The following is a 24,899-nucleotide window of genomic DNA, read 5'->3' as shown; positions in this document are numbered from 1 at the left end:
GGACAGGGGCTGGGGAGCCTCCCGTGCCGGGACCCGGGTGACACTTCGGGCTCCCTCCTTCTAGGGGCAGGGGGCAGCCATGCTCCTGGCCGGGGGCGACCCTCCGGCACAGGAATGGGTCATGGTGCAAACCAAATCCAAGCCCCGCGTGCAGCGGCAGCGCCTGCAAGTGCAGCGCATCTTCAGAATCAAGCTGAACGCTTTCCAGAGCCGCCCGGACAGCCCCAATTTCTGGCTGCAGCTCGAGGGGCCCAGGGAGAACATGGGCAAAGCCAAGGTAAACAGCGTCTCCCCGCCCCCACCCGTCCCTTCCTGCCAGACCCCTGGCCCGCCCCGCTGCCAGCCGCGGAGACGAGGGTCCCCCAGGTCCCCGACCTGGCTTCGGCCGTGGAAAGGGCAGGTACTGGACCTCCCTCCCCCCACCCCCCCTTTCCAGATCCGCAGCCTTGGTTCCTTTCCTCTGGCTCCTTCTTTCTTTCTGCCCCACCTCTCTCTTGAATGTCACTTCTACCCATCGAGTGTCCTGAGAGAGGCTCCGCGGGTGTGTGCCCCATGAGCCCTCCTTGGCCTGGGCCCCAGCACCCCCAGCTCCCCTCCTCCATCGGGGGAACAGCTTAAGCTCCTGCATTTCTGTGGCCTTTGCAACACACCTCTTTGTTCTCCACCAAGACGATCCTTCTGTCTCTTTTTAAGTCTCCTTAAATCTTTGGAACCTCTCAGAGTGCTGGGACTCGAGGGGCCCTTAGAGATGCTACTAAAGCAGTGCCCGAGTTTACCGACTAGTTGTCGGGGGCTGGAGAGGGTAAGGGGCCTGAGGGCTCAGGCCAGGTAGGTGGAGGCGTTGGGGGCTGGGACAGGAGCCGAGAGCTCTGGGCTGCCTGCTCCACACTCTTGCAGGGGCTCAGGGTGGGGGTGCAGCTGCTCTGGGAGGCACCAGCCCTTCGGGATGGCTTGAAATCTGGGAAGAGGGCCGTGGGCTTCCAGATGAAATGACTTCGGGATAGGCAGGTCATAGTGCTCCTCTTTGTATCCTCCCTGGCTTCTCTCTCAAGCTTCTCCTCCACTCTGGTCTCTCAAGTTCTCTTTGACCCCCCCAGTCATGGCCAAGGTCTCCTTCTTCCCCAGGATTCCTTTATCTTATCTTTCCTGGTAGGAATGCTACAGCCTGCCTCTCCCCCAGACGGCACCAACGCAGACTTCTTCCCCAGCTGCGTCTACACCAACATCCTAATTGGTCAAGGCCATGGGTGGGGGAGGCCCTAACGCACTGGCCAGCAGGCAGGCAGGCGGGCAGACAGGCTGGAAAGTTCCTCCCTCAGCCCCTCTGTTGAGCTGCTGTCTCAGCAGTTTTTCCAATTCTGACAGAGGTGCTGGGGGAGGGGAGGAGTGCCTGCCCAGAGAACAGATGTAGGAGCCCCTGAGATGAGGACTTTCAGGGTGGGTTAACAAGAGGAGCCTTTGGGGTTGGTTGTTTTGGGTTCTTAATCTTTTTGTTAATTTGAACTACAACAGCTCACCCTTGTATGTTACTAGCGCGTTCTGAGGTGCCCAGCTCCCCTGCTCCCTGCTTAAATCCTGGATCACGTTCTCCAGGCCTGTCTGCTCCTGTTCCCACTGCCTCCTCAGGGATCCCTCCCTCACACCCCAGGCCCTGTTAGTGTGGCTCCCTCAGTCCCCCCACCCTGTTACCTCCTTCCCCTTTGTCTTCCCCTGGGGAGAGGCACTGTTTAAGATGGAAACTGAGCATGAGGGGGTTCTAAGTAACCCGCTCCCTGACTTCACAGAATGAGCAGAAGGGCAGGGAGTATAAGGCGTTGTCCCAGGAGTTAGGAGATCTGGGCTCAATTTGCTGTCATCAAGTCACACTGGGACCCAGGGGTATGGTGGAGAGAGTTTGAGATTGGGGTTTGCTATCTTCTAACTGGGCCAACTCATTTACCTTCCCTTGAGCCTATTTTCTCATCTATAAAATAACGTAACCCCCACTTCATGGAAGGGTTGTAAGAATCAGCTGAAATAATGATGCTTACGTACTTTTACAAAATGTGGAAAGCTACAGAGTCAGATGTCAGTTATTGTTGTTAACTAGCTGTGTAACTTTGAGAAGTCCTTTTCTCTCCCTTAGTCTCAGTCTCCTTGTTTGTAAAGTGAGAAGCTTGTATTAAATCTCTCTAAGGTCGGACGATCTGACACAGGAAAATTTCCCAAGTATAAGGATGTATTTTGGTTTCCGTGTGGAGGTGCTGTGGCCGACCCCAATTCCAGCTGTAGGGACACAATCATGCACTTTGTTAATGGGACGCTATACACAGGGCAACTGGCAGTGAGGTCTCAGTGAGACTGGAGGTTGCAGGATGTGGAAGGGTTGAGGATGAGGATGGCATGTTGGTGAGGGGAAAAAGGATCAAGAAGGATATAGGCCTATCTGGAGATGGGCCGGGTTGTGTTTCTGTATCATATGTGGCTGGTTTTCCAGGAAAATCTCTGTAGAACTCTAGAGTGCCTTTACATTGTTTTGTCGTGGTGGGATTTTAAAAAATAAGGACATTGCCCTAGCTGGTTTGGCTCAGTGGATAGAGTGTTGGCCTGCGGACTGAAGGGTCCCGGGTTCGATTCCGGTCAAGGGCACATACCTGGGCTGTGGGCTTGATCCCTAGTAGGTGGTGTGCAGGAGGCAGCTGATCACTGATTTTATCTCATCATTGATGTTTCTATCTCTCTCTCCCTCTCCCTTCCTCTCTGAAATCAATAAAATATATATATGTTTTTTTTTTTAAGTAAGGACATTGCTGGAATTACATTCCCAGGCAGCAAAAATAAATACTAGGGATGACTGACCTCTGGGGTGAAATCAGCAAGTGGAAAGGAAGGTTTTAATAATGATCCGAGTTGCCCAGGGGCAAGCCCTCTGTCCTCCTGGGCAATGATGTGAGGAAGGATTGGACTCACAGAGGAGAGGTGACATGTTCGCTTCTCCCGTTCTTGGAGACTCTTTTTGAAGATGGGGGAGGGAGGTGATGGGGAGCCAGAGATTGGGTTCAGGGAGCTGGGGAACAGGGTGTGGTTTGCTGTCTTTTGGCCTGGCTGTCAGTTGGAAGTTCATCTATTCCTACTCCGCACTAACCGTAGAGCACAGTACCATGGAAGTTGGTCGTGGCCAGGGGTATGCTGGAGCTGGCCCTATTAAAATTTCAGGAAGTTTGCAAACCAGTAGCATTCCATTGGTAGTTTGAAATCAGCCATGGGGGAATCTTTACACCCCAGAAATTGGCAAATGATACATATCAGAGCTACCCCCCAATTGTGTTGTGGGCATCTTACCCTTCTCCTTTATTTTAAACGTTTTTCTTTTATCCAAGTAATTAACAATTTAAAAGTCCAATAATTTTGAAAAAGTTCACAGTAGAACACCGTGAATCCCTGCCTGTCTTTCCCAACTCTCTCTATTCAGTGTCCTTTCTTGTAGACAATGTTTACTCTGACATTTACACATCTCTACATTCCTAAAACAAAATTGTAGATACTGTTATCTTTGATCAACCCATTTTAGATAATTTTTTTACTTCCTATTATTGAAGGTGAAGATTTGATTATTTCCAATATAATTATTTTTAAATTTTCTGTTCAATTTATATTAGTATTTGCATCATTATGCCTTATGCAAATATTAACATCTAAGTATGTGCCCGCAACCCAGGTACATGCCCTTGACCGGAATCGAACCTGGGACCCTTCAGTCCGCAGGCCGACGCTCTACCCACTGAGCCAAACCGGTTTCGGCTTAGATAATTTTTTTACTTCCTGTTATTGAAGGTGAAGATTTGATTATTTCCAATATAATTATTTTTAAATTTTCTGTTCAATTTATATTAGTATTTGCATCATTATGCCTTATGCAAATATTAACATCTAAGTGTACTATGATTACATTTTCTTTCTTTTTTATTTCACTGAGGTTTAGAATTTCTTGTTTTTTTAAAAAATATATATATTTTATTGATTTTTTACAGAGAGGAAGGGAGAGGGAGAGAGGGATAGAGAGTCAGAAACATCTCAGTTGCCTATCGATTCAGTTGCCTCCTGAACACTCCCCACTGGGGATGTGCCCGCAACCAAGGCACATGCCCTTGCCCGGAATCGAACCTGAGACCCTTCAGTCCGCAGGCCCATGCTCTATCCACTGAGCCAAACAGGTTAGGGCAGGAATTTCTTGTTCTTTAATATGCTTGTTTTTCTTTGTATCTATTGCTAATTTCTACAACTTTCAGTGGACTCTCACTACAATTTTCTACAAGGTCAATTTATGGGTTCAAAGTGTTTTTTTCAGGCCCAAATTTTTTCTTAGAGACATCCTTCCTTCTGTCCTGTCTGGCCTGCATAGCTGTCATCCTGAGACTTCTCTTTGCTGTCATTCTTGGCATCCCTTTGCCTTTTGTTGTTGTTGTTAAATGTCTTGTTTCCTGGGCTGAATATCTTTATTTTTCTTGGGTTGCTAGAGCACATCCATCAATAGCTTGATCAAACCCTAGCTGGTTTGGCTTAATGGATAGAGCTCTGGCCTGCGGACTGAAGGGTCCTGGGTTTGATTCTGGTCAAGGGCACATGCCGGGGTTTCGGGCTCTATCCCCAAGAGAGGGAGTGCAGGAGGCAGCCGATCAATGATTCTTTCTCATCACTGATGTTTCTATCTCTCTCTCTCCTCTCCCTTTCTCTCTGAAATCAATAAAAATGTGTTTTAAAAATTAGCTTCATCAAGTTGAAAGATGGAGCAGTGGTAAAGAGTTTACTGATGACTGCTCTCAATGTGGTTGTTTCTTGAGTCCTTTCCTCCAATCTTAACTAGTTGTTCTCTACGCCTGCAGACAGTTATCATCCTAGAACAGTGTCTGACACATAGGTGCTCAATAATGATTTCGTGAATGGATAAATAAATTCTGAAAATTCTCTTCATTATCATCCTGGAGATTGCCTTTGTTTTTTTCCAATGTTGGTCTCCTTTCTTGTTTGCTGGCAAGTACTCTCCAGTAGCTTCCTGAGAAAGATTAGGAAGTAAAATGTTGGAATTGTGTATCTGAAGGTCACTTGATTGATAGTTTGGCTGGAATAGAATTAGAAATGGGAAATTATTTTCCTTCAGAAGAGTAAAGGCATTATTCCAAAGACTTCTTGCTTTTTAGATGTCTGAAGCTATTCCCAGTCCCTGGTCCTTTGTATGCGAAGTTTTTCCTCTCTGAAAGTTTGTAGTTTCCCCCACTGTTCTAAGGTTTGCCAGCGAGACCCCCTTTGTGTAGATCTGTCTTCATCCATTGTTAGTTACTATTGTATTCGATGGGCCCTTCCATCTGGATACTCATGTTCTTCAGATCTAGGGCATTTTATGGAAATACTTTGTGGATGATTTCCCCCTGTATTTTCTATGTTCTCTCTCTTCCTGGAACTCCTATTCAGACACTGGACTTTCTGGACTGACTGGTCCACTTTTCTTATTTTTTCCAAATTTGACTTTTTGCTTTGCTTTCTGGAGATTTCCTTAACTTTATTTTCCAATCCCTTTCTGGGTCTTTAATTTTTGCCATCATATTTTTAAAAAAATATATTTTATTGAATTTTTGCAGAGAGGAAGGGAGGGGGATAGAGAGTTAGAAACATTGATGAGAGAGAAACATCGATCAGCTGCCTCCTGCACACCCCCTACTGGGGATGTGCCCACAACCAAGGTACATGCCCTTGACCGAAATCGAACCTGGGACCCTTCAGTCCACAGGCCGACTCTATCCACTGAGCCAAACCAGTGAGGGCTCTGCCATCATATTTTTAAAGTCTAAAAGTCATTTATGTTCTCTCTGAATTCTCTTTTAAAAAATAGTATCCTATTCTTGTTCAGTGTGTACAATATTCTCTATTATCTCTCTAAGGCAGCGGTTCTCAACCTGTGGGTCGCGACCCCTTTGGTGGTCGAACGACCCTTTCACAGGGGTCGCCTAAGACCATCCTGCATATCAGATATTTACATTACAATTCATAACAGTAGCAACATTACAGTTTTGAAGTAGCAACGAAAATAATTTTATGGTTGGGTCACAACATGAGGAACTGTATTTAAAGGGCCAGAAGGTTGAGAACCACGGCAAGGAGAATGATAGTAAACTTTCTGAAGTTTTCTTCTCCCTCCCTACTTTCTTTTTCTTCAAGTTGCTCCCCACCTCTTCCTATATATCTTTTGCATATTTACCTCACATTAGTTTTCTTCATATGTTTGGTAATCTTTGCATGGTTAAGAGTAAGACCCAAAAAGCCAACTGGGAACTGAGACTGAGGCTTACTGATCTGGAGCGTGGCTGTACGGATATCTGGGGGGACTGTCTGTTAGGGAACCTGTTTGGTGGTCTTTGCTCTTGAGCTGGCTGGATTTCTAGAGTGTATTTCTCTGTTCTCTGTCCTGGAGTGTCAAGGTCTGGCTGCTGAATCTCTGAAAGAGAAGAATGAGTTTCTCTGCACTTGGCCTTCATTGTAGACATCATATTTGGCCCTCCTCCCTTTACCCAGCACATCTCTTTGTGTTTACATACTGCTTTCAGGTGGTTAGAATGTGGGGTGTATGGGATGGGAGAGCTTGTTTATTTTTTATGGTACCTACACTCTCAAGAATGCCGATAAACCTCTAATTCTAGGACCTTTCAACTCTCTAGAGAGCAAACCTCCTGTGGGTAGGGAGGTACTTGCTAAACCTGTGTTATTCAAACAACTTTACCTCAGTTTGCCTTAAATTTTTTTTTTTCATGTTCCCCTTCAATTCCAATTCCAGAGTTTCTTGGTGTTGCCATTTTCTGAGCCTTTTGTGTACTCTGCAGTGTAATTTTGGATGGTTCTGGAAAGTAGACGATGGATGATAACGAATTTATGAGAAAGGAGAATCCTAAGTCTGGTGTTAAATAATAAAGCAACTTGATCAAGTATAGAACAGTATTAAATGATTTAGTGATGTTCTTATTTAATTTACAATTTGACAAAGGACCTGTGGGACATTGGGCAATATGTTTTTACAGACACGTCTTTCTTTTTATGTGCTTATTTTGTTCCTGCCTCGTCTCTACTTTTTTCCTCTTGGAGGAAAACGGTCTGGGTAGGCTTTATGCAGAAAAAGTGCTCCAGGTATTTTCTGGATATAAATGCCTGTTGTGTACCTTTTCTTCTTTTTATCTTTTTTTGCTTGAAACTATAGACAACATCATGGTTATACATTGGAGTCAGAGTGGCTGAGTGTCCCAGCCTACTATCCGTGTAACCTTGGGCCCATCCTTGCTCCTCTGAAATGGGGATGATAGCAATTTCCTTACAGGGCTGAGAGAGGAATACATGAGATGATGTGTGGCACATAGTAAGTGTTCAATAAATATTCAGATTTATTATTTTGAAAATTGTTTCAATTCCTATATATCTTTTAGTTAAAAATATTGAGCAATTATTGGCACAATAAATATTTTAAGCTCTTTACACAAAGAGAAAGAAACCACCCACCATCTTCTTACCCAGCACATCTCTTTGTGTTTACATATTGCTTTCACATGGTTAGAATGTGGGGCGTATGGGATGGGAGAGCTTGTTAAGGAGAGTGATCCCGTACCTGGTCAGATTCACCCTTGCCTGGCAGTCGGTCCAGCTGAGGTCCTGTGGGATGATGTTTTGAGATGGTTTTGGACTGATTAGAAAGGGGTTAGACCTGGGTTTAACTGCTGGGGTGCATTTCGGTCCCTTTGGGGAAGGGTTGGCAGTTCAGGGTCAGATGGAAGAGGCAAGCATAGGCCATAGCAGGGAAGAATGGGCTGGGCACTGAGCAGAGGGCCTGGAGCCGTCTTCAGAGTAGCTGCTGGGGACCCAAAATGGAGCATTTATTTTCTTCTTTTTAAAAAAAATATATTTTATTGATTTTTTACAGAGAGGAAGGGAGAGGGAGAAGGATAGAGTTAGAAACATTGATGAGAGAGAAACATCGATTCGGCTGCCTCCTGCACACTCCCTACTGGGGATGTGCCTGCAACCCAGGTACATGCCCTTGACCGGAATTGAACCTGGGACCCTTTAGTCTGCAGGCCGACACTCTACCCACTGAGCCAAACAGGTTAGGGCTGGAGCATTTATTTTCTAATGGAACTGTCAGGGGAGAGCAAGAAGATGACCGTTATCAACATGGTGATATGAAGTGACATGAGGGCGAATGTGGTCAACATGAGTTGGCTGATTAAGAGGGAATGCTCACGCTCCCTTGGAGCTCATGGGATTGTCTTGGTGGAGCTCAGCCATCTAGTGGAGGAACCCAACCTCTCCCATCCCAGCAACTGCTAAAGACTGAGTGTGTACACCCTGTAAACTGGAGGACTTGGTCTGCCCAGAAAGCCAGAGGCCTTTCTTCTGGTTCAGCCATTGTGTGTATCTGTGGGGTTTTCCTGGGTGCTGGCCCAGCGACTTATCTCCTCCTCTCCTTCTCTGTCTGCTCTGGGTAACAGAGTTACCATGGTTACGGGTACAGATTGTGCCACAGATCTTCTGAAGGGGGATTAAGCCGGAATCCCACAAGATTACCTTGTTGTCACTGTGTAGTCACCCTGAGGAAGTGGAAAGAACCCCTGGTTTCAGGGTCAGACAGATGTGGCTTATGATCCTGGCCCAGTCACTCTCTAGTGTGTGTCCTTGGACAAGTTTCATAGCCCTTCTGAGCCTGCAAAATGGGACTAGGCCAGCCGTGGGCAAACTACGGCCCGTGGGCCGGATCCGGCCCATTTGAAATGAATAAAACTAAAAAAAAAAAAAAGACCGTACCCTTTTATGTAATGATGTTTACTTTGAATTTATATTAGTTCACACAAACACTCCATCCATGCTTTTGTTCCGGCCCTCCGGTCCAGTTTAAGAACCCATTGTGGCCCTCGAGTCAAAAAGTTTGCCCACCCCTGGACTAGGCTGTGCCAGGCACTAGGCTAAGCACTTCCTTTGTATTAACTCATGGAAGCTCTGTAATAGCCCAATGATGCAGAACTGTTATCCCCGTTTTACTGCTGAGGGAATATAGGCACAGGGAGGATAAACAACTTGCCCCAGGTCACATAAGTTCCTGGTACCTAGAGGATGCAATACCCCTCCCCCTAGGTATTTCACAATTCTTGAATGCTTGGACCTTAGGAGTACCTTGTTTAACTTGTCAGACAGGTGAAGTGGCTGAGTCCATGCTCTGATCATTCCCTGGAAAGATGACAAATTTCCCACAATTAACCTGACCTACTGAGGTCACATTGAAAGTAGAACCAGGTCCTTGTCTCCAAACCCAGGTGCTCCCTTCCCTCCAGGCCTTCCCCATTCTGTGGGAGTTTCCTGGAAAGAAATGAGTGTGTGAGGGGGCAAGACCAGGGAGAGAGGGGCTGGCCGTGAAAGTCATTGGCTTCTGGTAGCTGGGAAGGGCACCTGCTTGGTGAGGGATGGCCCTTCTGGGATGGGGAGTGTGAGCCAGTGGCTGCCCCCTAAAGAAATGACTTCCTCTGTGTTCTCCCCACTGCGGCTTCAGGAATATCTGAAGGGCCTGTGCAACCCAGAGCTGTGGAAGGAGGTTCGCTACCCACCAGCCCTGCACTGCGCCTTCCTCGGGGCCCAGGGCCTTTTCCTCGACTGCCTCTGCTGGAGTACCCAGGCTTACCTGGTGCCTGGCCCCACTGGCTCCCTAATGGTGGGCGGGCTGACCGAGTCTTTCATCATGACCCAGAACTGGCTGGAGGAGCTGGTGGGGCGACTGCGCTGGGGCCCTGCCCCTGTTTGCACCCCCCGGGGTATCTGGGAGGCTGAGGTGACCCGGGCCTTTGGGGCTTTGATCTGGATCCGTGGTGACCAGTATGCAGGGGACCTGCTGCAGCTGCCCCCAGCAGTCCAGGAGCTGCTGCTGAGTCTGGTGCGGGATGCTGCGGGCAAGGAGGACATCATCGAGTGGCTCGGCCGCCTTGGCACCTCCAACGCCCGCTCCGACCCGGAGGTCCTGATCTGCCCTCCGCAGCAGCAGAAGGAAGGCTCGGCCATGACGTCTGTGGGAGATGGTCCTGGGCCTTTGCTGGAGATGAGGACCCTCCAGAATGGGAACACAGAAAATTCAAAGAGATTAACCAGCCTGGGAGCCAGCCCAGGCCAGAAGGCACAGCAGGAGGCAGCAAACCAGCTGGTACGGTAAGTTTTGGAGAATCAGTCTGGCTTCTCTGCCCCTACCCCGTTCCCCCACCCCAAAGAAATAATTTTGCACCTAACTGGCCTCCCCACCTTTCCAACAAACTTGCGCTTCCTCCAGGGTCGGTTCCAACAGTCAAGGTGGTACGGACAGTGCTCACAAGGAAGGGCCAGTGCCAGCCGCCGGCAGCCAGGATCCTGCGAACCACACACAAGCCTTGGCACAGCAGCGGCAGCTCCAGAGGGTGGAAGACAAACTCTCCTTCCAGCCTCCGGTGACAACCCTGGGTGTGTGCCCATCTTGGAAGGCCTGGGCTCCGGGGCCAGCCTTTGGGCCCTTGTGGCCAGGGACCATTGCTACGACCTTCTGGAGGATCAATGAACTGCATTCTCTCCACCTGGCCTGGCTGCTGTCCCAGGCGTGCTTCAGTTTCCCGTTCTGGCAGAGGCCTCTGGGCCCCATTCAGTTCAAGCTCCCAGGGCAGAGTCCTTTGCCCTTAAACCTGGAGTGGAAGCAGAAGGAGCTGGTTCCTTTGCCCAGTGTGGAAAGCCCAGATGGGGGACCAGGAGGAGAGGCAGACCTACAGAATTGCCCAAGGCCAGAGACCCCCCCAAAAGTCATGAGTTTATTGGTGGTCTCAGGGGGCACTGGTATAAAGGGCAAAGCTAGCCCAGGACTTCCACAGGTAGGGCCACCTTTGACCTCTACACCCCAACTCCAAGCTGGAAGTGAGCTGGGGGATCAAGGAAGTGTACAGTGGGATTGTAAGGGGCCAGAAGAGGGGCCCTTACCAGCACCACCCACAGGGCAAGGGGTGCCTACTGCTCAAGGGAGGCCCGTGGGTCAAGGGGAGCCAACGGCTGAGTCAATACCCGACACTCAAACAGTGCCTGAGACTCTCGAAGTGCCCATGGCTGCAGCAGTGCCTACTGCTCAAACCCCACCCAAAAATCAAGTGCTATCTGCAGCCCCCAAAGTGCCTACAGCCCAGATGATGCCCGCAGGCCACACAGAACCTGCAGCCCCCAAAGTGCCTTCGGCTCCAACAAAGCCAGCCGCTCCTGGGGGGCCCACAGCTCAAAAGGCAGCCGTGGGTCAACCGGCACCAGCAGCGCAAACGGTACCTGCGACTCCGAAAACCCCCACAGCTCAGAAAATCCCTGCAGCCAAAACATCACCTGCAGGTCCCAAAGCACCCAAAGCTCAAACTGGGCCTGTGGCTAAAACAGGGTCTGCAGCCCCCAAAGCGCCTGCGGCCCCCAAAGCATCTGCGGCCCCCAAAGCGTCTACGGCCCCCAAAGCCTCCAGAGCTCTGAAGACGCCTGCAGCGCAGAAGGCGCTCACAGATCCAGGGCCAGCCGTGGATGCAGCCAAACTCCTGAGAGAGGCCCAGCCTTCGTCAAGGGGCAGTGCTTCCTCCCCAAAGGGCCAGGGGGAGGCCAGGAGGCAGGGTCTCCAGTCCTGTAGCACCGTGGCTCCCAGTAGTAAGCACCAGCCTCAGGTGGGTGGGCTCCTGGGGGCTTCGGAGGGGACCCCGAGGCAGCCACCTCGACAACCACAGGCGAACAGCACAGTGACCAGCTTTCAGAGGTACCATGAGGCCCTGAATACGCCCTTCGAGCTGGACCTGTCGGGAGAACCTGGGAACCAGGGGCTGCGGCGAGTGGTCATTGATGGCAGCAGCGTGGCCATGGTGTGAGTAGCATGAGGGTAGGCTGGGCATGCTGGGGAGCTGGGACAGGGCATCCGTGGGGCGACTGTGGGCACCCCTTTTTGACCTCTGTGTAAGGGTGGTTCAGATGGGGCAAAGCTGGAAGTGGCCCATGTTGAGTGGCTACTGCATGCTAGGCAGTGTGTGCGACATTGTCACAGCAGCTCTCAGCCCTGCAAATGTAGGTTTCTGTTCTCCCTCTTTGACAAAAGCAGAAAAGAGAGGTGACGAATCTTGCCCAAGATCCCAGAGCCAGTAAGGGTTCCAGCTGGTCTTTGGGTTCAGATTGTCCACTGCCGGGGTGCACACTCTTTCCACTGCAGCCTGCCTCACATAACATGGCGTCGGTCAACCCCCAGCCAGGTTTCAAATGTTTAGCCCGAACCGTAAGGCCCAGCACAGACCTCCTCTGTGGAGCTTTTACTGATCAAGCCTTTGAGGTTGCCCTCTCTGCACAGCACTTACTGTGTGTATGTGTTGGCGTGAATATATGTAAGACCACTCAATGTGCCAACATGGTAGAGAGTTATCTGTGCTGAGCACACTCCCAGCACACGGTTGGTGGTCAGCAAATGTTTGTTTGCTTCCAGTTCTAAACTGAGTTCTTTGGGTGTAGAGGTTGCCTTCTTCCTCTTCTTGCCCTGCAGGCCCCTGTACACCCGTGCACATGCACACACACGTAAAACACACAGGAGGTGAGCTCACCCACTAGGTGCTCACAGAATGTTTAATGATGGAGGGAAGGGAGAGGGCATTGTCGGTGTCTGTGGTGCTGATGCTGGTGCCCTGGCATTGCCCAGGCTCTGAGGGAGGGGTGGAGGCAGGGCGATTCCTTGGCAAGAAGTTGCTCCCTCACTTCTCACCACCCCCACAGACACGGCCTCCAGCACTTCTTCTCCTGCCGTGGCATTGCCATGGCAGTGCAGTATTTCTGGAACCGGGGACACCGGGAGGTCACTGTGTTTGTACCCACCTGGCAACTGAAGAAGAACCGGAGGGTGAGAGGTGAGCTGTCCACTCTCCCAGCCCCCCTCAGCCCCTCCAGCAGCACCCAGCTTTTCCTTTCCCTGCCTCTCAGTCTGCACCATGGCCTTTCCCACTTAGCCCTTCCTCTGACAATCTCTATCTTCTGCCTCTCGCTTCCAGAGAGCCACTTTCTGACGAAGCTACATTCCCTCAAGATGCTTTCGATCACCCCCTCCCAGCTTGAGAATGGCAAGAAGATCACCACCTACGATTACAGGTGTGCCAGGCCCCAGCCTGCTCTCTGTGGGGCTCTGCGGTTGGGCTGGTGTGTCGGGTGGAGTCCTGCCTCATCTGCTCTGTGTCCGAGGGGGCCATTTCAGAGGGGATGGCACCTGGCCTCTGCGCAGAGGGACACAGTGAGGAGAGGGCTCCCAGGTCGGCTCTGCCTGAGGCCAGGGGCACTCCTGACTTTGGGACTCTGCAGCTCCATTTCCCTAGTTCACAGGCTCTCTCCCCCCATGACCTGCGGACTGAGCCCCACTGCTGTGGGTGGGCTAGCCCAGGTGGCTCCTGGCGCCTCGAGTGGGTTGCTCCCCCAGGCAGCTGGTTGAAGTTCATGTCTCAAGGAACGGCTCCAGTTTTTCCCTTCCCCAGCCCTGGCGCTGGGAGGAGGTATGTGTGTGGCTGTATGTGGCTGGAGCTCTGGCTGGCCTCTGAAAACGGTTAGACTGGCCCCATTTCCTAGCCAAAGCCCGAATGCCTCCCTACTTGTCAGCCCTAAGCACCCAGTCCCCAACCTGGCTGCACACTGTGCACAGGGGAGTGTGCGATGCTGCCTCTGCGGGGGCAGGGAGGCCCTGCGGTAGTCACGGGTCCTGGGCTGGCGTCCAGGCCGGGCAGACACGGGTCTTGGCGTCACTTAGGCTCCTCCCATGCCGGGCAGGGAGAAATTCTGTTCCTCCTCACTTTTCCCAACACTGACACCCTAAGCATTCAGGCCTGGGAAGGGCTGGGCAGGGCCGCTCAGGCATCTCTCCTTCAAGAGCAAGCCCCCTGGGTGAGGTGTGTAAGTGCCTCTCTAGATGCAGGCTTGGGTTCGAGGGAATACGGCTTTTCTGCAGAAGGCCCCTCTGCTGGGCACTAGTGGAATAGCATGCTTTCTGGTCACAGCGATTGAGAAGGGATCCTTGGGAAATAGGTTTGTTTCTTCGGGTATGTTTTTATATGTGTATACATGCACACACATATATGTGCCTTGGCATGTACATGAATGTTATGTGTTGGTGAAGAAGAATAAGGGAAAATGTGTGTGTATGCTGTGTGGCAGAGGCTGAGCTAGATGCTTCCATGTGTCGTCCTTCAGTTCAATCCTCACAGCAGGAGAGGGAAGGCGTTTATGTTTCACAGATGCAGAAACTGAAGTAGTAAAATGCATGTGTGGATGGGAATGAGTGTGTGGGTTTCTGTGGGTGTGTGCATGTGTATGTGTATGTGTAAAATAGGGGTCTATGTTTGAATAAACAGTTGGGAAGTGTACATTCCCAGTTCACCCTCCCAGGGGCTAGTGGTGACCCCAAATAGCTGCACAGATTGAGGGGATGGGCTCCTGAGCCCTGGCTTCCCAGTGACCAAGGGCAGCCTTTGTCCAACACAAAGTGAAGCTGCAAGTTCTTTTCCCCAGAGGCCCAGGGGAGCGAGGGCCTGGTTACTGGGTCTCAGTGACTTTCCCTCTCCTTGCAGGTTCATGGTAAAGCTGGCAGAGGAGACAGATGGCATCATCGTCACCAATGAGCAGCTCCACATCCTGATGAATAATTCCAAGAAACTGATGGTCAAAGATCGGTGAGGTGGCTGAGAGGGGGTGGACTGCTCCTCCCCCTTGGGTGTCAGGCAGCCTGTGGCAGTGGGGTACTGGGGCAGTGAGAGGGTCCCTGGGCCAGTGCCCACCAGCACCTGCCGAGGGGAGATGTGGGTCCTGGCCCTTGTGGAGACGCCCAGGCAGCAGTGGGGTGTGGGCAGGTCACGGGCTCCTCTGTGACGGTGCCTGCTCTCTTCTGAGTCCAGCCTGCTGCCCTTCACCTTTGCGGGGAATCTGTTCATGGTGCCCGATGACCCCCTGGGCCGGGATGGCCCCACCCTGGATGAGTTCCTGAGGAAGCCAAACAGGTAATGGGCCTCCCCTGCACCCAGCCCCTCCTGGGACTGATTAGAAACTTGCCCTAAGTGGTGGATCTGCTGGGCATGGCACCGCTTCCTGGGCCAGGTCCTCCCAGTCACACTTTCCCTGTTTGGAAAAAAAAATGATTTGGTTGAGGTTTGTCTGCTGGCTTCTCCCAAACCTTGTCAGACCTCCTTTCCTCCCCTTCTCCCCCCACCCCTGCCCCCCGCCTCTCTCTCTTTTTTAATGCACATCCTACTGTGTTACCATGTAAAATGTGTTTGAGTTGGGGCCAAAGTTTCAAAGCTTCCACTCTCCCACCCTTTTTTTCGCTGAGATCACTGGGGCCCCTTTCCACCCTCCTTTTTTTTCTCTCTTTAAAAAAATTTTTCTTTAAAATAATTCTTTATTGTTGAAAGTATTACATATGTCCCCCCTCTTCCCCCATTGAGCCCCTCCAGCCCACCCTGCCCCCTGCCCCAGGCCCTCGCTGCCCCATTGTCTGTGTCCATGGGCCATGCATATACGCATATAAGGTCCTTGGTTGATTACCCCTCGCGCACCTTCCCTCTGAGATTCCACACTCCGTTCCATGCTTCCATGTCTCTGGATCCACTCCGTTCATCAGTTTATTTTGTTACTTAGATTCCACATATGAGTGAGATCATGTGACACTTGTCTTTCTCTGACTGACTTATTTCACTTAGCATGATACTCTCCAGGTCCCTCCATACTGTCTCAAAGGGTAAGAGATTCTTCTTTAAAAAAAATTTTTTTTATTTTATTGTTGAAAGTATTACAGATGTCTCCCTCCCCCCCACCATTGACCCTCTTCCCTGCCTCTCCTCCCAGACCTTCACCACACTATTGTCTGTGTCCATGGGTTATGCATATATGGTTAATCTCTCCCCACCCCCTACCCCCCACCCCACCTTCCCTCTGAGATTTATCAGTCTGTTCCATGCTTCTATGTCTCTGGATCTATTTTGTTCATCTGTTTACTTTGTTCATTAGATTCCACATATGAGTGAGATCATGTGACACTTGTCTTTCTCTGACTGACTTATTTCACTTAGCATAATACTCTTCAGGTCCCTCCATGCTATCTCAAAGGATAAGAGATCCTTCTTTTTTACGGCTGCATAGTATTCCATTGTGTAAAAGTATCACAGCTTTTTTATCCACTCATCTACTGATGGGCACTTGGGCTTTTTCCAGATCTTAGCTATTGTAAATTGTGCTGCTATGAACATAAGGGCACATATATTCTTTCTGATTGGTATTTTGGGTTTCTTAGGACATATTCCTAGAAGTGGGATCACTGGGTCAAATGGCAGTTCATATTTAATTTTTGAGGAAACTTCATACAGTCTGCATTCCCACCAGCAGTGTACTAGGGTTCCCTTTTCTCCACATCTTCACCAGTACTTGTAATTTGTTGATTTGTTGATGGTAGCCATTTTGACAGGTGTGAAGTGATACCTCATTGTCATTTTAATTTGCATCTCTCTGATGATCAGTGACTTTGAGCATTTTTTCATATGTCTCTTGGCCATCTGTATGTCCACTTTGGAGAAATGTCTATTTAGGTCCTTTGCCCATTTTTTAATTGGATTGTTTGTCCTCCTTTGTTAATTTGTATAAATTTCTTATATACTTTGGCTATTAACCCTTTATCAGATGTATCATTAGCAAATATGTTCTCCCATACAGCAGGCTCCCTTTTCATTTTGTTGATGGTTTCTTTTGCTGTGCAGAAGCTTTTCATTTTGATGTAGTCCCATTTTATTTTCTCCTGTGTTTCCCTTGCCGTAGGAGACATATCAGCAAACATATTGGTATGAGAGATGTCTGAGATTTTGTAGCCTATGGTTTCTTATAGGATTTTAAGGGTTTCACTACTTACATTTAAGTATCTTATCCATTTTTAGTTTATTCTTGATTGCATTAAATCTATAGACTGCTTTGGGTAGTATTCTATTTATTTTTCTTTTAAATTATTTTTTTAAATATAGATTTTTATTGATTTCAGAGAGGAAGTGAGAGAGAGATGGAGAGATAGAAACATCTCTGGGGATCAAACCCACAACCCAGGCATGTGCGCTGACTGGGAATTGAACCGTGACCTCTGGTTTATAGGTTGATGCTCAACCACTGAGCCATGCCAGCCGGGTAGGCCATTTTACTGATATTAATTCTACCAACCCATGAACATGGAATATTCTTTTGCTTGTTTGTATCTTTTTCTATCTTTTTTCATCATCCTGTAGTTTTCTGAGTACAGGTCTTTTTCCTCCTTGGTTAAGTTTATTCCTAAGAATCTTTTTTTTTTTTTTTTAGTTTCCCTTTCTGAGAGATTATTATTGGTGTATAAAAATGCCATTGAATTATGGGTGTTAATTTTGTATCATGCTGTTGAGCATCCTTATAGTCATTATTCTGAACTCTCTGATGAATTACTTATTTCCACTTCATTTAGCTCTTTTCTGGATAATTCTCTTGTTCTTTCATTTGGGGCATTTTTTGTCTCCCCATTTTGGCTGCCTGTTTGGGTTTGTTTCTATGTATTAGGTACATCTGCTATGATTCCCAGTCTCTTCGGAAGGTCTCTGTGCAGTACAATTTCAGACGCTGTTTGTGACTAGCCCTGAGAACCCTGTTTGTAGGTATAAGCAACCCACCACTGTGACTCCCTCTGCCAGGGCTGGATGAGTTTGGAAAAGACCAAGATGTGCACCAAGCTTGGCTTTCACTAGCCCTGGATCCAGAAGTAGATCAGGCAAAAACTCAAAGCACCCAGAGATCCACCTCTGCTGGCAGGCTGATTGTTATTCTCAGTCTCTTAATTAGCCTCAGGCTGTGGACCACAGCAAGATGTAAACTCAGCAGGTTTTCCCAACAGGGTGGAGCAATTGCTTCCTCCCCCAGGCAAAAGCTGCCTGGATGGTTAAGGTCTGCCTGAGAAAGGTGTCCTTTGCAGTATGAGGGAATGACTCAGCACAGGAATCCAGGTGGCTGCCCTCTGAGCCCTGAACCCTGGATTCTCCTCACACAGCTCTAGTTCACTCTGCCCTCCCTCTGCTGAAGCCTAAGGTGAGTGGCTACACAGGAAATTTCGTGCGTTGGCCTTTTAAGAGGGCGCCTGCATTTCCAGCTGCCTCTCCCTGGCAGACAGCAACCCTGCTGCTTTTCGCAGCCAGATGTTATATGGGCACCTTTCTTGGTTTTGATCCTCTGGGCTGGGGAGCCCAGCTTGGGGTTCAGCCTCCAGAGTTCTCCGTGGGAACCCCTCACAGCTGAGACATCCCTCTGGAACTTCAGCTTCTGTCTATGGGAGCCCAGCCAGCCCTTTTGTGCCTCCACACTTCCTGCCAGTCTCTATGCGGTCTCCACTTTCCATCCTTGGTTATCAGGGTTCTCTCAAGCTAGTCTTCAGTTGATTATTCAGGATGGTTTTTCTATATTTTAGTTGTATACCCAGGTTGGTCCTGGGAAAGTTTCAGTGCAGCTTCTACTTAATCCGCCACCATCTTGGAATCCTCTCCTTCTCTTTCTTGACCTCTCCCTGGCTTGCTCATCCTGGGGTCAGGTTGGAAGCACCGGTCATCTAATTCTTATCAACCACTGACTTAAACCCGATTGAAAATGTCACTTGGTCAATGAAGTTTTGACTGTATAAGCCTTCAAAGCAAGGCAGAATCTCACACTGAGGCCTGGTACATGGTGGAGGTAGGGGAAGTACTTGCAGGCATGGTCCTGACTGAGGCTCTGCTATGTCAGAGGCTGGCACTCTGCCCAGCTTCAGGGATACTGAGCAATGGGGTGGAGCTCCAAAGGGTTTCCACAGGTGTGGTTTCCCCCTTGGATGACCTCTGGGGGCAGGCTTTCTCCCTCCCTATTGCATCGGTCCCTCCGCTCTGCTGTTTCCGTGCAGGTTGGACACTGACGTTGGCAACTTCCTGAAGGTGTGGAAGGCTCTTCCTCCCAGCTCAGCCAGGATCTCTGAGCTGAGTGATACCGCCAATTCAGGGCCCCTGGAGAGTCCTCAGAAAGTGGAAGAAGTTAGGGAGGAGAAGGAAGAGAGGCAGGACGAAGAGCCAGAGCTGAGGGAGAGACAGGATGAGGAGCAGAGGGAGGGGCGGGACACACAGAGGCCAGCCGAGGAAGAAGACCAGGACTCCTCGCTGGCATCGGTGTTCAAGTCGGAGTGCCCCACCCTTTCAGAGGAAATCCTCCGGTGCCTCAGCCTCCACGATCCCCTCGATGAAGCCCTTGACATCGATCTCCTTCCAGTGGTGGCTTCTCCGTCCCTAGGTATCCCCTGGGATGGGAAGGCTCCCTGCCAGCAGGTTCTTGCCCACCTGGCCCAGATGACCATCCCCAGGAACTTCACCGCACTCTCCTTCTTCATGGGATTTATGGACTCCCACCGGGAAGTCATCCCTGACTATGAAGCCCTTGTGGGCCCACTACACAGCCTCCTCAAACAGAAGCCAGACTGGCAATGGGACCAGGAGCATGAAAAGGCCTTCCTGGCCCTGAAGCGAGCCCTGGTGTCTGCCCTCTGCCTGAAGGCCCCTGACTCTCAGCTGCCCTTCTACCTGGAGGTGATGGTGAGCCAAGTGGCCCTGACAGCCACTGTCTATCAGGAGAACTCAGGGAGAAAGCACCTCATTGCCTATACCTCGAAACCCCTCCTCCCCGACGAGGAGAGCGAGGGCCCCCAGTCGGGGGGAGACAGCCCCTACGCTGTGGCCTGGGCCCTCAAACACTTTTCCCACTGCATTGGAGACATCCCAGTGGTCCTAGACCTTTTCTACGCTGCTCGGACCACTGTGGACCCTGAGGCATGGGAGGACCGCAGGCTTTCCAAAGCATGGTTGATCCGATGGGCCCTCTTGGTACAGGACAAAGGCAAGAGGGCGCTGGAATTGACCCTTCTCCAGGGCCTGCTGGGGGAAAACCGACTGCTGACACCCTCATCCTCCATGCCTCGTTTCTTCCAGATCCTGCCTCCTTTCTCTGACCTGTCCACTTTTGTCTGCATCCACATGTCGGGCTATTGCTTTTACCGTGAGGATGAGTGGTGTGCTGGCTTTGGTCTCTATGTCCTGTCTCCCACCAGCCCACCTGTCTCCCTTTCCTTCTCTTGTTCGCCTTACACACCCACCTATGCCCACCTGGCTGCCGTGGCCTGTGGCCTGGAGCGCTTCAGCCAGTCCCACTACCCCGTGGTTTTCCTCACTCACTGCCACTGGGTCTTCAGTGTCCTCTGGGAGCTCCTGCCCCTGTGGAGGGCCCGGGGCTTCCTGTCCTCTGATGGGTCCCCACTACCTCACCCGAGCCTGCTCTCCTACATCATATCCCTCACCTCTGGCCTCCCATCCCTTCCATTTATCTACCGAACCTCCTACCGTGGCTCCCTGTTTGCTGTGACAGTGGACAACCTGGCCAAGGAGGGTGCGCAGGGGGGCGGGGAGTTTTGGAATTTGACAACGGATGTGCCAGTCCCCATAGTGTCCCCCCATACCATGGGCAAGAGGCCCAACTTGCTGGCATTACAGCTGAGTGACAGCACTCTGGCAGATGTCATCGCCAAACTGCGGGCTGGGCAGAAATTGTCCAACTCCTCACCCTTCAGTTCTGCCTCTAACTCGCTCAGCCTGGATCAGGAGAGCGGCCTGCTTCTGTTCAAGGGAGATAAGAGGCCCAAAGTCTGGGTAGTCCCGAGGCAGCTCCGGAGGGATCTGATTTTCTCTGTGCATGACCTCCCTGTGGGGGCTCACCAGAGGCCTGAGGAGACCTACAAGAAGTTGCGGTTGCTGGGGTGGTGGCCCGGGATGCAGGAGCATGTGAGAAATTATTGCAGGAGCTGCTTGTTCTGCATCCCCCGAAATCTCCTAGGCAATGAGTTGAAGGTTATCGAGTCCCTGTGGCCCCTCAGGTCGACTGCCCCCTGGTCGAACCTGCAGATTGAGGTGGTGGGCCCAGTCACTGTAAGTGAGGAGGGCCACAAGCATGTTCTGATTGTGGCTGACCCCAACACCAGGTGGGTGGAAGCATTCCCGCTGAAACCCTACACACACATGGCTGTGGCCCAAGTGCTGCTTCAGCATGTATTTGCAAGGTGGGGTGTTCCCGTGAGGCTGGAGGCCACCCAAGGCCCCCAGTTTGCCCGGCATGTTCTGGTGAGCTGTGGGCTGGCCCTGGGAGCCCAGGCTACCTCCCTGAGTAGGGACCTCCAGTTTCCCTGTCTGACGAGCTCAGGGGCCTACTGGGAATTCAAGAGGGCCCTCAAGGAGTTTATCTTCTTGCACGGCAAGAAGTGGGCGGCTTCCCTGCCCTTGCTGCACCTGGCCTTCAGGGCCTCCTCCCCCCAGGCCACACCATTCCAGATCCTGACCGGGGGCCAGGAGAGGCTGATGGGACCCTTGTGGTGGGAGATGAGCAGTGCCAATATAGAAGGGCTCAAGATGGATGTCTTCCTGCTACAGCTGACGGGGGAGCTGCTGGAGCTCCACTGGAGGATGGCCGACAAGGTCAGTGAAAAGGTGGAGAATAGGCGTTTCAAGCGGGAGAGCCAGGAGAAGGAGTGGAACGTGGGCGACCAGGTCCTCTTGCTGTCCCTCCCCAGGAATGGCAGCAGTGCCAAATGGGTGGGTCCCTTCTATATTGGGGACCGGCTGAGCCTGTCTCTCTACAGGGTCTGGGGCTTCCCAACTCCAGAGAAGCTCGGGTGCATCTATCCGAGCAGTCTGATGAAGTCCTTTGCCAAGAGCGGCACCCCCCTGTCCTTCAAGCTCTTGGAGCAGTGAGCTGAAGCAGTGGGGGAGGTCCCACTCCCAGGGTCCTGGGCTGCTGCTGCTAGGCCTCCCCCCACCCTCCTCAGTGCTCTCAAAGCCCCCTGGGGCCCCCTTTGTGCCTTTTGTGGAGAAGTTACTCATAAAGCTTTGCTGAATTGCCTTGAACTGGGGACCAGCGTCCCTATGGAAATGTCCCCAGTGTGGGGTATTGTGAGAATCTGCTGTCAGATATGGGCCTCTGGCAGTTTCCCCTTACTAAGGTAGGCCAGGCTCAATGTCTTTCCCCAAGTATCCCCTCCACCCTGTCACACATGTGCAGGTGTACACGCACACACACATGTGCACACACACACGCACGCACGCACACACACAGAATTTGACTCCTGGCTACCTAACCATAAAACAGTGTGGTTCGGGACCTCAGAACCAGAACCACATTGCACTCTCAAACAGAAACCTCGAATGTAGACTCCTCTCCCCCGACCTTCATTTGGGGACCCTTGGCCCTTGTAGTTGTCACAGTTGACACAAATCCACACGGGCTGTGGAGAGGCAGCCTGTTCCCATTCTCATGGCCAGCTTCTTGGCCAGGCTAGGCCTGCCCCCTGTCCAGGAAGGGCTGGCAGTCCTGGGCTCTGAGGCTCGGAGCTGGGGGGGGAGGGTGGGCTTGTCAGCACAGAAAGGCAAGGGGGAGACTGAGTCAGCCTACCTCATTTGACTCCAGCTCATGGAGATAACGCTGACCCCTGCTGTGATGGTATTAACCCCACGGGAATCAAGGATCTTGATGCCAAGTGTGGCATCTCTACCTGAAGAGCTGCTTCAACTAGACCAAGGGGCCCAGGCCTCTCTTACAAGGGGGGAGGGTGTCTGAAATGAGCAGTGTGGCAGACGGTGAGGTGCTGATGTGGCTCTACCTCCCAACCCCACCCCAAAGCCCACAGCCCTCTCCTCCTCCTGCCTCCACTGTGCCCTGCATCCCCAGCCCCCACATAGTGTGTGACTGCTGTGGTTGGATCATCCCCATCCCCTGGACCTGCTTTCTGTGTAGAGCAAAACCTGGGCTCTGTCTGAGCACTCTGCAATGATTGCTCTTATAGCAAGAGTGAGTTCTCATAGGTGTGTGTGCTCACACTCACCCTCTGACTTGCTGCCACCACTGACAAAATGAACTCCAGGGAAGGCCAGCACCATAGCCCTCTGCCTGGGCCTCTGAGGAGTTTTATTTCTCCAAAGCTGAGCCAGTCTCCTGGCCTAGCTCAGGTTGCCAACACACTTGGCATTGCAAGAGCCGGAGTAGAACCTGCCATAGAGTAGAATTTGCTTGTTTTACAGCCGAAGAAATGCCCAGAGAGGGAAAGTGACTTGCCCCAAGTTACACAATAGTTTGTGGCTAAGCCGGGACCAGGATTAAGCTTCCTGACTCTCAGTTCACCATAGACAGGGAGGGTTCTGGTGACGTGTTCAAGTCAGAGAATCCCTCAAAATCCTGTACGTATATCCCCTCCAACTCCCCATTTCCCATATCTTGTTGACAAACTACTAGTTGTTGCCCCTTAAACCATTTCCAGATGTTAATTCTGTTCAGGAAAGAATGCTTGGATGACATGATAAAGTGAAAGGTGAGCTGTGGGAGTTTTAGCAGATACCCTCTTTCCTTTTCCTCCCCTCCCACTTCTCTTCCCTCTCCCTCTAATGGTATGGCCAACCTCATTTTCCTTCTCCAGGGCTATACCCATTCCTCCTGTTAACCACATTTATGATCCTATATCCTTTTATTTTTCATTTGATTTATCAATAAACAGATGAATATAGAGCCAGTGTCCAGTTCTTTTTTTAAAAAAATGTATTTTTACTAATTTCAGAGATGAAGGGGAGGGAGAGAGAGATAGAAACATCAATGATGAAAATCAATGACCAGCAGCCTCCTGCACACCCCCCACTGGGGATCGAGCCTACAACCCAGGCATGTGCCCTTGACTGGAATCAAACTCCGGACCTTTCAGTCTGCAGGCCAATGCTCTATCCACTGAGCCGAACCGGCTAGGGCCCAGTTCTTTTTTAGCTTCATTTCAATTATGGGAGTGAGTAGGTTGGGGGACAGCCGTGAGGCATGGCTGCTGCATGTTACCAGGCCAACTTGCAGATTTGAAGACCTGAAGAGCACCTTTTCAAGATCATCTGACCCAAGCTCTTACACACCAGGCCAGACCAGCACTCAGGTAAGTGATCTGAAGGCCCATGGCTGGTTCATGGCAGGGCCAGGAGGAAAGCCCAGGCTGTGGTTTGCCAGCTAGTGCTCTTTCCAGTTTATGTCTTGAAAATGGACAGGATGAAATTTCTTCACTGTTGAACAATTTACACCGAGATTAAAGATTCTTCCTATTTTTAAAGGAGTAAATTAAAAAAATCTGTTCACAGCTGAGCACACTGGGCACTGGACACTAGTCACTGCTTTTCTTGTTTACCCATCACCTTTTCCCCTTCTCTCTGGTGGCACTGGTAGGTGGGCTCCCTAAGTCTCTAATAGAGAAATTACAAAGTCACCAGTATGCAGACAGTCCAATGACATAAGCAAACTATAAAGAACGTCCACACTGTATCCCATTTCCACGCTAAAACATACATAAACTATCTGGTGAGATTAGGACGTCCCCTCAGTCTTGCTATACCCTATTTCCCTAGCAAATATTTACTAAGTCTGTGTTCATGGGTAAAGGTGAACATACCTAAAGGAAAGAAACATTGTAACTGGTAAATGGCCATAATAAAACAAAATAAAAATCCTACCTGTTTTTTAAAAGATTGTCCCAAGAATCCTTGGGACATGTACAAGTTTTAACTTGTCTATTAATTCATATGGTAACAGTAACTTACATATATTGAGTACATTCTCTGAGCCAGGCACTGTTCTAAGTGCTTTCCAACCCTGTGAGGTACATACTAGTACAATTATTCTCTCCATTTTATAGATGGAGAAAATGAGGCACAGAGAAGAGAATTGACTTGCTCAAGGTCCTGTGCAGCTACTAAGTAAGAGGCTCCTGTGTTCACCATCTT

The 24,899-nt window shown here is 50.5% G+C and overlaps 2 protein-coding genes across 2 annotated transcripts in view; both read left to right on the top strand.

Moving 5' to 3' along the window:
- The first annotated feature begins 12 nt into the window (after window positions 1-12).
- NYNRIN (NYN domain and retroviral integrase containing) lies at window positions 13-23,652 on the top strand. The gene is made up of 8 exons (XM_005859568.2): window positions 13-277; window positions 9,557-10,203; window positions 10,322-11,896; window positions 12,787-12,917; window positions 13,059-13,155; window positions 14,619-14,720; window positions 14,943-15,044; window positions 18,971-23,652. Exons 1-8 carry the CDS (start codon window positions 80-82, stop codon window positions 21,849-21,851), a joined length of 5,733 nt encoding a protein of 1,910 aa, XP_005859630.1. The 5' UTR covers window positions 13-79; the 3' UTR covers window positions 21,852-23,652.
- The window catches only part of KHNYN (KH and NYN domain containing), a 30,228-nt gene continuing 18,624 nt past the window's right edge, over window positions 13,296-24,899 (top strand). Inside the window, exon 1 of the mRNA XM_014534263.1 lies at window positions 13,296-13,313. The gene's annotated coding sequence lies outside the window, so the exon portion shown is untranslated. The remainder of the gene's footprint in view (window positions 13,314-24,899) is intronic.

Source organism: Myotis brandtii, unplaced genomic scaffold (genome assembly GCF_000412655.1).
Source record: "Myotis brandtii unplaced genomic scaffold, ASM41265v1 scaffold1279, whole genome shotgun sequence".
In the NCBI taxonomy this organism is placed as follows: Eukaryota; Metazoa; Chordata; class Mammalia; order Chiroptera; family Vespertilionidae; genus Myotis; species Myotis brandtii.
This window is presented reverse-complemented; position numbering and strand designations above follow the sequence as displayed.

What these genes read in the sequence shown, in the direction of transcription:
- NYNRIN (XM_005859568.2), top strand. Translation starts at nt 80, where the DNA reads ATGCTCCTGGCCGGGGGCGACCCTCCGGCACAGGAATGGGTCATGGTG. An exon ending in ATCACCACCTACGATTACAG is followed by an intron (nt 13,156 to 14,618) that starts GTGTGCCAGGCC and finishes CTCTCCTTGCAG; the next exon opens with GTTCATGGTAAAGCTGGCAG. An exon ending in TTCCTGAGGAAGCCAAACAG is followed by an intron (nt 15,045 to 18,970) that starts GTAATGGGCCTC and finishes GTTTCCGTGCAG; the next exon opens with GTTGGACACTGACGTTGGCA.